Below are 18,138 nucleotides of genomic sequence, written 5' to 3'. Positions count from 1 at the left end.
CAAAAAGTTGACTGTTTATTCATTTCCAGAGATGCTGCCTGACCTGCTGAGTTCCTCCAGCATTGTGTGCGTGTTACAAGTGATATAGAAACATAGAAAATAGGTGCAGGAGTAGGCCATTTGGCCCTTCGAGCCTGCACTGCCATTCAGTACAATCATGGCTGATCATCCAAATCAGAATCCTATACCTGCCTTCTCTCCACACCCCCGATCCCTTTAGCCACAAGGGCCTTATTCTAACTCCCTCTTAAATATAGCCAATGAACTGGCCTCAACTGTTTCCTGTGGCAGAGAATTCCACAGATTCACCACTCTCTGTGTGAAGTAGATTTCCCTCATCTCGGTCCTAAAAGGCTTCCCCTTTATCCTCAAACTGTGACCCCTCGTTCTGGACTTCCCCAACATTGGGAACAATCTTCCTGCATCTAGCCTGTCCAATCCCTTTAGAATTTTATACGTTTCGATCAGATCCCCCCTCAATCTTCTAAATTCTAGAGAGTATAAGCCTAGCCGATCCAATCTTTCATCATGTGAAAGTCCTGCCATCCCAGGAATCAATCTGGTGAACCTCCTTTGTACCCCCTCTATGGCAAGAATGTCTCTCCTTGGATTAGGGGACCAAAACTGCACACAATACTCCAGGTGTGGTCTCACCAAGACCTTGTACAACGGTGAGACCAGGTGAGGAGGGTTGAAGTAAGAAGCTGGGAGGTGATAGGCAGAAGAGGAGAAGAGTGCAGGCTAGTACTGACCGCATCACATAGGAGTGGGCAGGATGAAGAGAGTGATGGGGTCTTGCAGAAAACTGCCTATTTTACAGTATAATTATTCACTCAGCAAACAGAAACTATTTAAACAGAGGTGTGTGTTACTGCCTGTTACGGCACTGGCGATTAGGGCAGCAATGAAGGTTCTCCATCTCTGGCATTGTTCAGGGCTTTCTTCATGTCAGTATCTTCTGCTCAGTTTTCACTGCTGTCAGTCATGGAAGTCCTAGGTGGGGTCTCAGGAATACCGTCACACTCAGATGTAAAAGGACTTGTCATTACTGTTTTCATAACAGAGTTTTGTTTGAGCAGTCAAGGCCCGGGTGACCCTACTAAGAGCCAAAGCATAAACCCCTGACTCCAGCCAGCATAGCTCTCCAGACCAATGAGGCACAAGAGCCTCCAAACCACGACAAGGTTGTGGTCCTCTTACAGGATTTAAACTGAGTTCCTTCCTCAGAAAGCCCCTACCAAGTTCGGTGTGTTCCAAAGTCCCATCTAGCAAAGACCTTCAAATACTCTGGAGTCCAGGTCAAGGGTCTCAGCTTTAAGGTCAACTGTCCATTTCCCTCCACAGATACTGCCTGACCAGCAGAGTTCCTCCAACATATCGTGCGTCGATCCAGATTCCAGCAACTGTAGAGTCCCTTGTGTCTCCAAGCTACACACTACGTGAGGAAACTGCAGATGATTTGCACATTGCCTTTTTGAACCATCGCGTTGCAAGGCGAGGGCATGAGCTTCGTCCCAGGCTCAGGCGGGAGGAACAGTTCCTCCTCCTGGCGGGCGGCGGCGCTGTGATAGGATTTGCAGCTGGAGGACCTGTTCCCCCCTCCCGGCGGGCGACGGCGCTGTGACAGGTTTGCGTCGCGGCACCGCCCCCGAGGACGCATAAACAACCTGTCGGTCCTACGGCACCTCGGGTCAATGCATCGAATCGGCGGCTGGGCTTCGGAGAGAGATGGACACCAGCGAGCTCTTCGCCAGCTGTAGGAAGGGAGAACTCTCCAGAGTGCGGTGAGGATCGGGGGCGGGTATGAACTGTCAGCGGCTGAGGACGGTGTCGGGGGGATAGGCCGGGTCCATGGCCCGGATCAGTGACAGTAGGGGAGCGGGGACGGATTGCCTGGAAATGGTGGACTGGTGGGTCAGGGGCCAGAATGGCCGGGGGGGGTGATTGGTCGGCCTGTCCGGGGCGAGAGGTTGGGGGGGGGATTGATTGTGTGGCGAGGAGAGGGGTTGATTGAGTGAACTGGGATGAGGGGTGGGCGATTGATTGGTCGACCTGTGAAGAGGAGTTGGGGGGGGGGTGGGATTTATTGGGCGGCCTGGGGCAAGGGAAGGGATTAATTGCCAATAGTCCTGGGTCGTATCTTAGTGTAGGTGACAAGTTACGGGGCTCCTGTACAATTGGTGGTGGTTGTTCATCCTCTCCAACGATGACAGTAAACCTATGCAAGAGAGTTTTTCAACTGGGAATGCTGTTGCACTGGGGTAGATCTACTCTCTTGACCTAGGAAATCCGAGTGCAGTGGTAATAGTAGTCATCCTAAACCAGGGTCCTCCTTGGTTGCAATAGGTGACCATGACTACTTCTATGCCTTGCCAAGCCCTTTGTTCTGCACAAAGCATTGCAGATTGGACATGACAAGCCTCTTCACTAGTGGTTCTATCCCTCCCTGGACACCCCCTACACCCGCTTAATGCTTACATTGCACTGCCCATGCCCCAGCCACTGGGGACTTCCCATCAAGTTTGTTCATTGACTGAACCAACCTACTTGAGATACTGGCATTATTGGCAGAGTTCAGAGAATGGTTTCACTTGACGAGTGTGAGGGTGTAACACGTACTACCTGCAAGGGTGATGGTGGCAAAAATATCACCATAGGCAGGATTTTAATGACTATTTGGGTGCTACAAAAAACAGGTCATCATCATCATCGTGTGCTGTGACATGATGTGGGTGATCATGGTCTTCCATCTGTCTTTAGTTGCCTGTGGAGAAGAGACCCCCCTTCACACTGTTCTCCCTCTGTCTTTCCATGACCATGATTGTTCTTGGCAAATTTTTCTCAGAAGTGGTTTGCCATTGCCTTCTGCTGGGCAGTGTCTTTCCCAAATAAGTGATCCCAGGCATCATCATCAATACTGTTCAGAGATTGTCTGCCTGGCGTCCATGGGCGCATCAGCAGGACTTGTAAATGCTCCAGCTGCTCACATGACCTGCTCCCATGGTTTCACGTGACCCTGGTCGGGGGTGGGGGAGGCTAGGCAGGTGCTACATCTTACCCGAAGGTGACCTGCAGGCTACAGAGGGAAGGAATACTTTACACCTCCTTTGGTAGAGGCATACCTCCACCCCACCATAAAATTGGTAAATTGGTTTAGTATTGTTCAATGCACCAAGGTCTGGCCTTCACCTTTGGCTTAGTTACTAAGCCCGGCAGAACTGTTTCTACTGACAGGAGAAGGGGCAAAGGCGGATTACTGGCATCTTAAAACCAGGTTATTCAGGCAGATGGGGCTCATCAGCTGTGGTTGCAGCTCATCTAGGAGAAGGAAAACTCTGATCTCAAATCTCCTTGGCCTTGTGTCATGGGAAGGGCTTTGGGTGTAAACCCTGAGGAAAAATCCAAAGCTGGAGTCCCTAAAGCAGTCCTACCTTGAGTTCAACACTGACCAGCAACTCCTGTGACGCCACTGGGGCCAAACTGTATCATTCTCTGCCGTTCCTCCGATTCATCAGCTGCGTGGAAGGGGTGGGAGGGAAGCCCGCTACATGGGCAACAGCTTGCTCTCCATCTGGTACTGCCCCGGCTTGCATAGCATGTAGACAGCTGGGATGCAATATCCATGGTCGACCATGACCAACACAAGGCCTCACTACCAAGGTACAGTTAAAAAGTTGTCTTGCACAACATTCATGCAGTTTTTTTTAGTACAACAGTGCATCAAGGCAGAACAAGGGAAAGCCATAATAGAGTAAGGAGTTACAGTTACTGTGGAAATGTGGAAAAGTAGTGCAGGCAACTACAAAGCTCAAGACCAACTAGAGCTGGATTGTGTGACCTAAACTTTATATTGTACTAGAGGACCAATCAATAGTCTTAGAACAGTGGGATAGAAGCTGTCTGTGAACCTGGTGATACATACTTCCAAGCTTTTGTATCTTTTGCTCAATGGGAGAGGGAAAAAGAAACCATTCTCAAAACCCCTAAACACCACTACTTTATAATTTCCTGTTAGTCTTTTGCTGCTTTATGCAGATACAATCAATGTATATAAGCTATCTTATGAATTTATATTTATTGTGTTTTTATTATTATGTTCTTTAGTGTGATTTTTTTTTGGGCTGCATTGGATCCAGAATAACAATTATTTCATTCTCCTTTACACTTGTGTTCTGGAAATGACATTAAACAATCTTGAATTTTGAAATCATATAGACGAGAAATGGGAACTGGCATTTATGCAAAGTTGGCTGCCAAATACAAAATGGACCAAACAGTCTCCTCCTCTATTTACTCTGCTTGCTGAGAATCATATACAAGCACATTACTTGTTTCTGTTTAGCTCCTGAATATCAGCAGCAATACCAGACAATAGGAGCAGAATTGGGCCACTTGGCCAATCGGGAATGCTTTGTCATTCCATCAAGGCTGATTTATTTTCCCCCTTAACCTCATTCTCCTGCCTTCTCCCTGTAACTTTTGACACCTTACTGATCAGGAACCTATCCACCTCTGATTTAAATATACCCAATGACTTGGTCTCCACAGCTGTCCATGGCAATGAATTCTACAGATTCACTACCCTCTGGCTAAAGAAATTATTTTTCAGCTCCTTCCTAAAGGGACACCCCTATATTCCAAGGTTGTGCCCTCTGGTCCTCTACTCTCCCACCCTTGGTAGTATCCTCTCCATGTGTACTCTCTCTGTGCCTTTCAATGTTCAGTAGGATTCGATGAGATCCCCTCTCATTTTTCTAAACTCCAGTGAGTACAAGCCCAGAGCCGTCAAATGCTCTTCACACATTGTGAAGCTTATACGAACCTTTCCGGAGTGTTTCAGGAATGGGGCTTGTTTCACACCCATCTCCCTCTCCATTTTGGACAGCCAAGGTCTACCCTTTGGACTCTGCTGGGGAAAATGTGGGGGAATGGGGAACCCAAGCAGCAAGATCAAAATATTGAGTCCGGAGTTGGGGTGTAATGTTGAAGCTGTAGAAGACTTTGAGGCTTAATTTGGAGTATTGTGTGCAGTTTTGGTCACTTATTTACAGGAAAGATGTAAATAAGATTGAAAGATGACAGAGGAATTTTACAAGGATGTTCTCAGGAGTTATAAGGGAAGATTGAGTAGGTTAGAACTTCATTTCCTAGAACATAGAGGATTGAGGGAAGATTTGATAGAGGTATACAAAATTATGAGGGGTGTAGATAGGATAAATGCAAGCAGGCTTTTTCCACTGAAGTTGGCTGAGACTACTAGAGGTCATGGGTCAAGGGTGAAAGGTGAAATGTTTAAAGGGAACACGAGGGGAAACTTCTTCACTCAGAGGGAAGTGAGTGTGTGGAATGAGCTGCCAGCACAAGTGGTGGATGTAATTTTGATTTCAACATTTAGAGAAATGTGGATAATTACATGGATAGTAGAGATATGGAAGGCTGTGGTTCAGTGAGGTCAAAGGGACTCAGCAGTTTAAATGGCTTGGCATGGACTAGATGGGCTGAAGGGCCCTTTTCTATGACTCTATGCAGCAGACCTATACCAGGGATGTTCATATCAGCAAAATTATTTGTGAGTAAACCGTTGAATCATTAAATTGTGATCAATGTCTCGGTAGTACCAGTGCCTGAAGTAGGTAGTGAAAGTAGGGAAACAGGTTGTTTACTAGGACCTGAGCTAGTGGCATTATAACAGCTAACAACAACTTTTGGATGGGCAAACTGTGGAAGCCTGGTTTAATTTGGGTGATTGCTGGACTAATTGGCTTTAATAGTAAAAATATCTTAAACTGCATGCAGATTCTCCCATTCCATTTCACCATCAATTAGAATCCAACTTTGTCACAGAAGTTCAGTCATTTGTAATTTTAGTTAGAGGAAAACAGAATGTGCCTAGTTGTGATTGAAGTTTATCCACTCTGGTTCGGAGACTGGATGGTTGTCAAGTACCTTCTCTACCTCCTTCCTGATGGTAATGGCAAGAAGAGGGCATGGCCAGGATGATGAAGAACCTTGATGGATGCTGTTTTCTTATGGCAGAGCTCCTTGTAGATGTGCTCAGTGGTGGGGAAGGCTTTTCCTGTGGTGGGCTGGGCTGTGCCCACCACATTGTAGACTTTTCTGTCCCTGGGCTTTGGTGTTTCCATACCAGGATGTGATGAATCAAGGTTCCAGTGCACAAATTGCAAATGTTAGCAGAGAGGTCTAATATGTGGCTAGAGAAAGCAACATGTTGGCCTTTATTGCTGGGGAACTTTCGATATAGTTGTGCAAGGTATTAGTGGGGTCACATTTGGAAAACTGAACAGTGTTAGACCTCTTGTCCAAAAAAAGGATATTGTAACATTGAATCGCCTTTGGACAGACCCATTGAGCTAATTTCTGGGATAACAGCATCATCTTACCAAGAGAAGTTGAATATTTTGAGCCTTTATTCCTAATTTAGAGAAATGAGGTGACCTTCAAACATCACATCTTAAGTAAGTTTGAGGTGGTCTTGAGATGTTTCCACTAATGGGCAAGTAATGAAGAAGGGAACATAGCAATAAATGAAAAATGAGAAATAACTTCTTTGGAATTTTCTGCCCCCAAGGGTAGTGAAGGCCATATTTGTATATATTTAAAATGGAGATTGATCTGGATGCTGGCACAGAAGAGGAGTTGAAGCCAGTATAGAGTGGTTGGGCACGTTTGAGAGGCCTGGTGGCCTATTCCTTCTTCTGTTTCCCCCCCCCCCCCCTTCTTCCTTCATCCAGAATGCTGTGGAGAAATATTAGGGGAGTGATACTTTGCTGAAAGAGCCAGTAAAGATATAGTGGGTGCAATGGCCTCATTGTGTGTTTACATACAAATTAATTTGAGTACAGAACTTGGTGAGATAGTAAGAACTATTCTTAACTTGTGCAAATAAATAAAATAGAAGAACACTGAGGAAGTACCCGCCTTATTTGCGAGTAAAACAGACTGTTGAGCAAGACTTCTGTAGTTTCCGATTGGTTGTTTGCTTGACTCAAAGCAAAGATGACATTTAAAATTTCAAAGCAAGTTTATTATCAAAGTATGTATGTGTCACTATATACAACCCTGAGATTCATTTTCCTGCACGCATTCACAGTAGAACAAAGAAATATAATAGAATAAAAACCATACACAATGACTGACAAACAACACGTGCAAAAGACAAACTGTGCAAATATAAAATAGTGATGATAGTAATAAGTAAATAAATTGAGAACACGAGTTGAAGAGTATTTGAAAGTACATCATAGATTATGGAATCAGTTCAGCATTGAGCTGAGTAAAGTTATCCACGCTGGTTCAGGAGCCTGATGGTTGAGGGGTAATAACTATTTTTGAACAGTGGTGTGGGACCCAAGGCTCACAACACCAGGTTCATCCTGTTTGGGCATCATTCTTTTCTAGTAGGGATTTAGAGGAATTCAGTGCAGGAAAATACAAATCCTGAGTACTTGGTCACAAAGCTATAATCATTAAGAAAGTGGATCGTGACTGTAAAGCTCCAAAATAATTTATGAAGATCAGTCAGTAATGCAGCTTAGTGTCTCAGGAGGGTGAAAGGGCCCCTTGAAAATGTTAGCATTTCCCCTCCCCCCCTTTAAAGTCAAAGTCAAGTTTCTTGTCATATATTCAGGTACATGCATGCACAGATGCAATGAAAAGCTTACTTGCAGCAGCATCACTGGCAATTAGCCTCAGATAAATAGCATTCACAAGAGAAACGAAGAAAATGATACGGTTTTTAACAAGAAAGAATAAATCAGAACAAAAAAGTCTTTCTTTTAGTACAAAGTGGTCAGTGTTGCTAAACTGTAGTGATTAGAAATGGAGTCAAATGCTGGCAAGTGCAACCAGTTTGGATGGACCATTTTGGTTGGCATGGGTTATTTGGGCCAAAGAGCCTATTTCTGTCCTGTATAAATCAGTGAAAGAATTCTTCCTTATATTCTGTCTAAACCAGATACACTTCACATTAGACCTACACTATAGGAAAGGTTTCCTATTGTCTACCCTAGCTATGCCTATCATAATTTTGTATGCCTTTATCAGGCTTTCCTGTGGTGTTTTTCCCACAGTATCCAGGTGACTCCAAACCACCGTTCTATCTGATGCATTCATGAAGAGCCCCATTGTTTGTTGTCTGTCATTGGAAGTCTATGTGCATGCTCTTTCGTTGAGATGAGAAATGAGTTTCCTTGGTCAAAGTCACGTGAACTCACAACATCTCATTAGCCAAGAACGCACAGCAGCATCTATACTTTGAGGAGATTGAGGCGTGCAAAGCTCTCCAGCCCTATTCTAACAACTTTCTACAGGAGCACCATGGAGTCTCTTGTCCAGCTGCATCATTGTGTGGTAGAGAGAGGCTGTAAGGCATTGGACACCAGACCCTACAGAGGGCAGTAAAAACTGCCAAGAGGATCACTGGGGTCTCCCTACCCCATTTGTGAGATTAACCAGAAGTGTTGCAAACAAAGAGCCCCAAGCACTGTTGAGGATCCCTACCATCCATCTCATAATCTCTTTGGCCTGATGCCATCAGAAAGGAGATACATGAGCATCAGGACTAGGCCTGCCAGGTGGGGAAGAGCTTCTTCCCTCCAGCTGTAAAATAATGAATACCCAATATCCTGCTACCGCACTAGGACAGAGCCATTTATGGTTTACCTGTGCTGTGCACTACATGCAGTTTGCATTATATTTTATTAACACATAGTATATTTTGGTTTATGTGCTCTGTGTGATACACATTTTGTGGGTGCACTGTGGTCCGGACGTGGACACACGTCCAGTCAGATGACCATAAACTTGAACTTATAAACTTAATCAAAGTTAGTTGTTGTTTGAAACTAGCTGAGAGCTGGCTTTCATCATATGGGCATTGCGTACAAAAGTTGGGAGGTCAATGTGTGACTGAACAGGGCATTGGGGAGGTTGAGTATTGAGTTATTTTGCAGATGTTATTAAAGAGTGCGGAAAAGATTTGCAAGGTGTTGCCAAGGGAGTTATAGTGAGAGGTTAGACAGCTTAAGTATTTATTTATTTATTTATTTTAAAAGAGGCTAGGAGAGGAGTGAGAATTGATTTTGTAGAGGTGCACAAAATTATGGAGTGGCATAGATGGGATGAATACACTCAATGTCTCTCCTCCCCCACCCCCCGTGTTCAAGGACTAGATGGAATAGGATTCAGATGGGAGGGGGAAGATTTAATAGCAACTTGAGGGGCAACTTGTTGTTACAAAAGGGTGATGTATACATGGAATGAGCTGCCCGAGGAAGCCGTTGAAGCAGGTACAATAACAATTCTTAAAAGGCAGTTGGTTAAGTAGATGTTTTGGAAAGGTTTAGAAGGTGTTGGATTAGACTGTTCAATTGTTATTTTCTTTGTGCTTAACCTGATAGCATTTTTATAACTACTTATATATATGTAGCTGTTTAGTATGTTTCCTAGTGGTCACAGTATGTATAGTATGTATAAAATGTATTCACCCCCATTGGAATTTTCATATTTTATTGTTTTACAACATTAAAATCATAGTGGATTTAATTTGGCTTTTTTTGACACTGATCAACAGAAAAGACGTGTCAAAGTGAAAACAAATTTCTTCAAATTGGTGTAAATTTATTACAATTATTCAATACAATATAATTGATTGCATAATTACTCACCCCCTTCAGGTCAGTATGTAGTAGATGCACCTTTGGCAGCAATTACAGCCTTGAGTCTGTGGGGATAGATCTTTATCAGCTTTGCACATCTGGACACTGCAATTTTTCCCCATTCTACTTACAAAGCTGCTCAAGCTCTGTCAGATTGCATGGGGATCTTGAATGAAGAGCCATTTTCAAGTCCAGCCACAAATTTTCAATTGGATTGAGGTCTGGACTGGACTTGGCCACTCCAAGACATTAACTTAGCCATTTTTAAGCCATTCCTGTGTAGCTTTAGCTTTATGCTTGGGAGTCATTGTCTTGCTGGAAAACAAATCTCCTAAGTCACAGTTCTCTTGCAGACTGCATCAAGCTTTCCTCCACAATTTTCCTGTATTCTGCTACATTCATTTTGGGCCTGCTGCAGTGAAGCATCCCTACAGCATGATGCAGCCACCACCATGCTTCACAGTAGGGATGTTGTGTTTTTGATGATGTGCAGTGTTTGGCTTTCGCCAGACATAACATTTAGTCTGATGGCCAAGCAGCTCAATTTTGGTTTCATCAGACCATAGAACCTTCTTCCAGTTGACTTCAGAGTCTCCCACGTGCCTTCTGGCAAACTCTAGCCAAGATTTCATCAGAGCTTTTTTCCAAACAGTGGCTTTCTCTTTGTCACTCTGCCATAAAGCTGCGACTGGTGAAGCACCCAGGCAACAGTTGTTGTATGTGCAGTCTCTCACATCTCAGCCACTGAAGCTTGTAACTCCTCCAGAGTTGTCATAGGTCTCTTGGTGACCTCCCTCAGTAGTCCCCATCTTGCACAGTTACTCAGTTTTCAAGGATTGCCTGCCTCAGGCAGATTTACAGCTGTGCCATATTCTTTCCATAACTTGATGATTGACTTAACTGTACTCAAAGAGATATTCAGCAACTTGGAAATTTTCTTGTATCCACCTTCTGATGTGCTTTCAAATAACCTTTTCATAGAATTGCTTGCAGTGTTCTTTTGTCTTTATGGTGTAGTTTTTGCCAGGATACTAACTCAGCAGTAGTTTAACCTTCCAGATACGGGTGTATTTTTACTACAATCAATTGAAACACCTTGACTGCACACAGCTGATCTCTATTTATCTAATTATGTGACTTCTAAAACCAATTGGCCGCACCAGTGATGATTTGGTGTGTCATATTAAAGGGGGTGAATACTTATGCAATCAATTACTTTGTGTTTTATATTTGTAATTCATTTAGATCATTTTGTAGAGATCTGATTTAAGTTTGACACAAAAGGGTCTTTTCTGCTGATCATTGTCAAAAAGAGCCAAATAAAATCCACTGTGATTCAATGTTGTAAAACAATAAAACATGAAAACTTCCAAGGGGAGTCAATACTTGTTATAGTTACTACACATGTGGTTATTTAGTTATTGGTTATATTGGTCACACTTGTATGATTTTGGAAAGTTCCAGAAGCTTCTCTGTTATTGTTGAATAAGGGGTGTCTGATTGGTTGACTTGCCTGCAAATTTGAATGGAATGGTTCTTATCTGTAGGTATAAAAAGAGCTGACCATGTAGTGACACCATTATCTTTTGCTTCTTCTCCCCTTCTACTACTAGCCTCTACCTCTGTCTGATTTTCAATTTTCTTTGTTATGTTAACACTTAATATGTGCTGCAAAGCAACAAGATTTTTGCCTCTTTCCTTACTTCCAAAGGGACCTTGGATTAAAAACATCAGACACTAATAAAGGTTAGGGGCTGAATGTGGGCAAATGAGATTAGTTTGGGTGGGTCTGTGTGGTTGGCATAGATCAGTTGGGCCGAAGGGCCTGTTTCCATGCAGTATAATTAACTGAAGATGTGCTAATTGTAATAAAGAGGAAATTGCATGATGCTATGGAAATGTTGATTTCAATGTCCTGTATTACATCTGAAATATTTACAGAATAAAGTGTTTTTAAAATTCTATTGTTGATTCTATTTCAAGAACAGTATGTTCTGCCTGGTGCTATGGCCAGTAATTATCTCAGATGATATTAGAACAAATTATCACCTTTTTTTGGGGGGGGGGGGTAACTTCCTGTGACATTACAAGTGACTGTTTCAAAGGAGTTTTTGATCACTGTAGAGCAATGTAGAAAAGTGCAAGCCTGCTTCCTCTTTTCTTAGAGGAAAGGGATTCTGCTGTTACTATCTGATGTAAATGTGGTTATCTCTTGATATTTAATGGGATTTGAGAGAAGGATTTCTATTGAGCTTGCACCATGAATGTTGCTTTACTTCATAAATTGATATTTCAGAAGTTTATGTTAAAATATTGGGTCCAGGTTTTGGAGGTAAGTGTTTCTTGCCTCACCTCCACATTTGGATTACTGTAAACTGTCCTGGCCGACCTGCTATAGGAAATACGCCACTAAACTGGAGAGGCTGCAGAAATTATTTACAATGATATTATTGGGGCTGGGGGGGGCAGGTTTGATTACAAGGAGGGATTAGTGTATGGGCCCTTTTGCTTTGCTGGTTCGGCTCAGCGTTGTGGGCTAAATGGCCTGTTCCTGTGCTGTACTTGATTAGGTTCTATGAGAAACTGGATAGGCTAGGACTGGAGGCTGAGAGTTAGGAGTCATAAAACACTGCAGCATAGAAACAGGCCCTTTGGCCCATCTAGTCCATGCCAAACTAAATTGCCTAGTCCCATTGCCCTCCATATCCTTTTCATCCATGCCCCTATCCACATTTCTCTTAAATATTGAAATCCACCACTTCTGCTGGCAGCTCGTCCCATACTCTCATCACCCTCGGAGTGAAGTTCCCCCTCATATTCCCCTTAAATATTTCACCTTTCACTAGGGGTTCCCAACATGGGGTACATGGACCCCTTGCTTATTGGTGTATGGCATAAAAAAGATTGGGAACCCTTGATTTTTCCACTCTTAACCCATGACCCGTAGTTCTGGTCTCACCCAATCTTAGTGGAAAAATCCTGCTTGCATTTACTCTGTCTATACCCCTCATAATTTTGTATACCTCTATCAAATCTCCCCTCATTCTCTTAGGCTCTAGGGAGTAAAGTCCTTAACTATTAACATTTTTCCCTGTAACTCGGATCATCGGGTCCTGGCAACATTCTTGGAACTTTCTCTGCACTCTTTCATTCTTACTGATATGCTTCCTGTGAGTAGGTGACCAGGAGTATTGTACAGAATACTTCATATTAGACATTACCAACATCTTATACAACTTCAACATAACTCCTGGACAATACTTTTAATTCTGAAGGCCAATGAACCAGAAGCACTCCTTATGATACTATCTACCTGTGATGCCACTGGAAGTCCTGGTTTGTCCTCCCAAAGTGCAACACCTCACATTTGTCTGCATTAAATTCCATCTGGCATTTTTCAGCCCATTTTTCCAGCTGGTCCAGATCCCACTGCAAGCTGTGATAATCTTCCTCGCTATCCACTGCACCTCCAGTCTTGGTGTCATCCATAAATTTGCAGATCCAGTTATCATTCAGATTGTTGATATAGATAACAAACAACAATGGACCCAGCATTGATCCCTGTGGCACACCACTAGTCATAGGCCTCCAATCAGGGATGCGACTATCTACTACCACTGTCTGATTTTTTCTGCGAAGCTAATATCTAATCTAATTTACTACCTAGGCCTGAATGCCAAGCTACTGAACCTTATTGACCAACCTCCCATGCAGGACCTTGTCAAAGGCCTTGCTAAAATCCAGGTAGACAACATCCACTGCCTTGCCTTCATCAACTTTCCTGGTAATTTCCTTGAAAAACTCTATAAGGATGGTTTGACATGACCTTCCATGCTTAAAGCCAAGTGACTATCCCTAATCAGTCCCCGTCTATACAAATACTTATATATCTAGACCCTTAGACTAACTCCCATAACTTAGCCACTACTGATGTCAGACTCACCAACCTATAATTTCCCAATTTATTCTTAACGTCTTTCTTAAACAACAGAACAGCATGAGCTACCCTCTACTCCTTGTCTAGCATCTCACCCATGGCTAAGGATGTTTTAAATGCCTCTGCAATTTCTACACTACCCTCCCACAAAGTCCCAGAGATTTGTCAGGCCCTGGGGATTTATCCGCCCTAATTTCCCTCAAAATAGCAAACACTTGCTCCTCTGTAATCTGTATACAGTCCATGATCTCACTGCTGCTTTGCCTCACTTCTGTCTATTCTGTCCCCTGAGTAAGTACAGATGCCAAAACATTCCATTTAATATCTCCCCCATGTCTTTCAGTTCCATGCATAGATGATCGCTCTGATCTTCAAGAGGAGCATTTTGTTCCTTGCTGTCCATTTGCTCTTAATACCTGTATATCTGTAGAAGCCCTTGGGGATCTCCTTCATCTTGTCTGCTAGAGCAACCTCATGCCTTCTTTTTAGCCCTCATGATTTCCTCCTTAAATGTTCTCTTGCATTTCTAATCCAACTGAACTACATCATTTGTTCCCTTTAGACTTTATATGAATTCCAGATGACAGCTTACTGATTATTTTTTAAAATGAGGCCTCATCCTAAATATGTGACCTCTGAAACAGTTTCCCTTTGTCTACTTGATCACATTTTCTTTTCACAACGAAAGTTATATTCAAATGCATTGGGGATTCATACTTTCTGTTTATGTAGTGGAGCTGTGGGAACATTATTGGTTGGGAAACTGACGCTGAAGTGTTTCAGCAGCCGTTTTCCCTCTGGGTTTTGTGCAGTGTACTTCATCTTCTCATTGACCTGACACAGGGGTGTCTGGCCCTTTTTCCAGAAGCCTTGGTCCTGATGGATGAGAGGTTTATCGATAATTCTCTGTCCACAGCCTCCTTGTCAAACCAACCTATCATTGATGCTGTTTTGTAAATTGCCCAGGGAGCAGGAAAACTCTGTTCTGAGAAGTAGCAGTGGTTAACTTACAATAAACAGATTGTAGTAATTCTGCAGCCACAATCATGAATTATAACGATGGTAGGGTATTTAAAGTCTGTGACTAAGATCCTTTGGCTGTTATTTGTATTTGTTTAGATATGAACCTTGGTGGCGCGAAGTGAAGGGGGAAGAAATAAATACAGAAAATTGTAACAAAGCATTAAGCGGGCATTTAATACTTATTTAGCTCAGTGCTTTGCATATAATCAGTTTACATGGTGGTAAAATTTTATCCTACTGTTGTGTATTAAAGATATATCAGTTACCATATTGTGCTACAGTTCCTATAGGTATTCCAGTTGTATGTCATACACTTACAAAACATTTCCATTTTGCTAAATGTAATTGAACGTAGCATCCTCGAGTACAGTTGAAATGTTATTTATTGTTGTCGATAGTTCCTTGGCCATGAAACCACAGCGCCATCAATGAACCATTGCTTGCATCTTGTCTCTCAACAGCCACACTAAAGGACTGTTGCTGGCTGCAGGGCTGCAGGTGTGGTTCAAGCTGTGGTTGGTTGCACTCTACATTTTTTCTGTATTATATGTTACGGGTTTTTAGGACCTTGTTACCTCTTAAATAAAATAAAAGAGACTTTATACAGTTGCTGCTGTCCATGTCCTTCACAGTCAGTGATCTAGATTTGAAGTGTTACTTACATACTTGGGCCTTTAACTCCCAGTGGAGTACTTGCTGGCCATTGATGACCTCCCGTCCCCATCGACCTCTGAAGTCGATGGTATGGTTGGAGTTCATCAGTGCTGCTGCAAACCATTGCATCCACTGTACAGGGGACTGGCCGATACAGCTTCACCAGAGCCCTGTTGGCCAGCCTTACCCGTTTCCACCTCTCACGACAGGAATGTAGGGTTGGACTTTGAGAGGCAGATTTGAAGTGTGCTTACTTTTATAATGTATACAAATACAGTTCAAACACATTAAGCTTTCACAAACAGCCAATACATTAATTATCAAATACTCTATTTTTGTATTGTAGTTTGGCAACTATTTGTCAGGGTACTTGAGCGAATGCCCATTTCATTTTTGAAATATATTTCCAGGAGACCTTCACACCTGCCTGTGAGTGTAGATGGTTTAATATCACATTCAAAAGATGACAGTTTTGATAAGGGAGTGCTCCTTTTGTACTGTGTCATAGAGCCATCAAATCATTCAGAATAGAAATCTGCCCTTTGCCCAAGCCTATCCATACCGTTTATCAAATATACATTAACACTTATATCATTTTTACTTTTCCTTGGCACATAGCCTTCATTTGCCTCACTGAGTTATATGCTTGTCAAAATATTTCAATCAACACACATCAAAGTTGCTGGTGAACCGCAGCAGGTCAGGCAGCATCTCTAGGAAGAGGTACAGTTGACGTTTCGGGCTGAGACCCTGCGTCAGGACTAACTGAAAGAAGAGCTAGTAAGAGATTTGAAAGTGGGAGGGGGAGGGGGAGATCCAAAATGATAGGAGAAGACAGGAGGGGGAGGGATGGAGCCAAGAGCTGGACAGGTGATTGGCAAAAGGGATGTGAGAGGATCATGGGACAGGAGGCCTAGGGAGAAAGAAAAGGTGGGGGGGAACCCCAGAGGATGGGCAAGAGGTATAGTGAGAGGGACAGAGGGAGAAAAAGGAGAGAGAGAGAAAAAAAAAATGTGTGTATATAAATAAATAACGGATGGGGTATGAGGGGGAGGTGGGGCATTAGCGGAAGTTTTATAAATAACGGATGGGGTACGAGGGGGAGGTGGGGCATTAGCGGAAGTTTTATAAATAAATAACGGATGGGGTACGATATAAATAAATAATGGATGGGGTAAGATATTTCAATGTTGTGTCTCATCATCTCTGGGTGAAAATATTCTTCCTCATATCCCCTTCAAACTTCCTGGCCCTTAGCTTAAATCTGTGGCTTTTGGTTTTAAATATCTCTGCTAATGTAGAGTCATGGACCAGCATCTGGTCTGTACTGAAGGTATTTAAACTGCATATTCCCATTGACCTGCACCAGGAACAGTCGTGAAATTCGTTGTCAATACATAGAGTACAGTACAATGCAATACATAATAATAGAAAAAAAGTGATTTACATGTAAGTATATTTATAAATAAAATAGTTAAATAAGTAATGCAAAACTAAAATAAAAGAGTAGCAAGGTATTGTTCATGGGTTCAATGTCCATTCAGAAATTTGATGATAGGGGGAAGAAGCTGTTCCTGAATTGTTGAGTGTGTGCTTCAGGCTTTTGTACTTCCTTCCTGATGGTAGCAATAAGAACAAGACATGACCTGGGTGATGGGGGTCCTTAATGATGGACGCCGCCTTTCTGAGGCATTGCTCCTTGAAGATGTCCTGGATCCTATGGAGGCTAGTGCCTATGATGGAGCTGACTGAGTTTACAACTCTCAGCAGGTTATTTTGATCCTATGCAGTAGCCACCCCCCCTACCATACCATATGGTGATGTAGCCAATTTGAATGCTCTCCATGGTACATCTGTAGAAATTAGTGAGTGTCTCTGGAAAAGTTTCTTTCTATTTATTCTCTCTTATGCTGCTCGTGTGTACCTCAATCAGATCTTCCCTTAGCCTCATCCACAGTAAGGAGAACAAACACATTATGTTCACTCCTTATAATTCTAATTCCTCACCCCAGGCAACATCCCAGCCACTCTGCTCTGTATCCTCGTTAGCAGAATTACATCCTTCCTAATGAGTGGTGACCAGAACTGCGCGCAGTACTCCAATTGGGGGCGGCATGATATTGTAGTGGTTAACACAGCGCTTTACGGTACCAGTGACTGGGTTCAATTCCCGCCGCTGCCTGTAAGGAATCAGAATCAGGTTTAATATCACTGGCATATGTCATGAAATTAGCAGCAGCAGTACATTGCAATACATGATAATATAGAAAAATGTAAGTACATTAAGTATATATGTGTATATGAAATTGTTAAATTAAAAATAGTGCAAAAACAGGAATAATATATATAAAAAAGTGAAGTGCTGTTCATGGATTCAGGAGACATTTAGGAATTGAATGGCAAAGGGGAAGAAGCTGTTCCTGAATCGCTGAGTTTGTATGTTCTCCCTGTGACTATGTGGGTTTCCTCTGGGTGCTCAGGTTTCTTCCCACTGTCCAAAGATGTACTAGATGATAGATTAATTGGTCATTGTAAATTGTCCTGTAATTAGGCTAGGATTAAATCAGGGGATTGCTGGGCTGAGTAGCTCGACGGTCTGGAAGGGCCTATTCTGCGCTGTATCCCAATAAATAAATAAAACTGTCCAGTGATTTATACAATTGTACCATAACCCCTCAGCTCTTGTGTTCTGTGCCTGACAAGTGAAGGCAAATGTCCTGAATGACTTCTTAACCATTTTATCTACCCGTGCTGCAACTTTCAGAGATCCTTGGACGTATATACCAAGGTATCTCCGTTCTTCAGTATTCATTTGGGCCTACACTCATTGTTTATGTACTAGCTTAT

At 42.7% G+C, this 18,138-nt stretch overlaps 1 protein-coding gene across 2 annotated transcripts in view; it reads left to right on the top strand.

Moving 5' to 3' along the window:
* The first annotated feature begins 1,640 nt into the window (after positions 1 to 1,640).
* Positions 1,641 to 18,138, top strand: part of abtb1 (ankyrin repeat and BTB (POZ) domain containing 1) — a 92,997-nt gene continuing 76,499 nt past the window's right edge. For both annotated transcript variants that reach the window (XM_072280253.1, XM_072280252.1), the window contains exon 1: positions 1,641 to 1,784. In XM_072280253.1, coding sequence (XP_072136354.1) covers positions 1,729 to 1,784 — 56 coding nt within the window. In that variant the 5' untranslated portion in view covers positions 1,641 to 1,728. The remainder of the gene's footprint in view (positions 1,785 to 18,138) is intronic.

This window comes from Mobula birostris, chromosome 16, assembly GCF_030028105.1.
Source record: "Mobula birostris isolate sMobBir1 chromosome 16, sMobBir1.hap1, whole genome shotgun sequence".
Lineage (NCBI taxonomy): Eukaryota > Metazoa > Chordata > Chondrichthyes > Myliobatiformes > Myliobatidae > Mobula > Mobula birostris.
The sequence above is the reverse complement of the archived record's forward strand: the minus strand, read 5'-3'. Positions and strand labels throughout refer to the sequence as shown.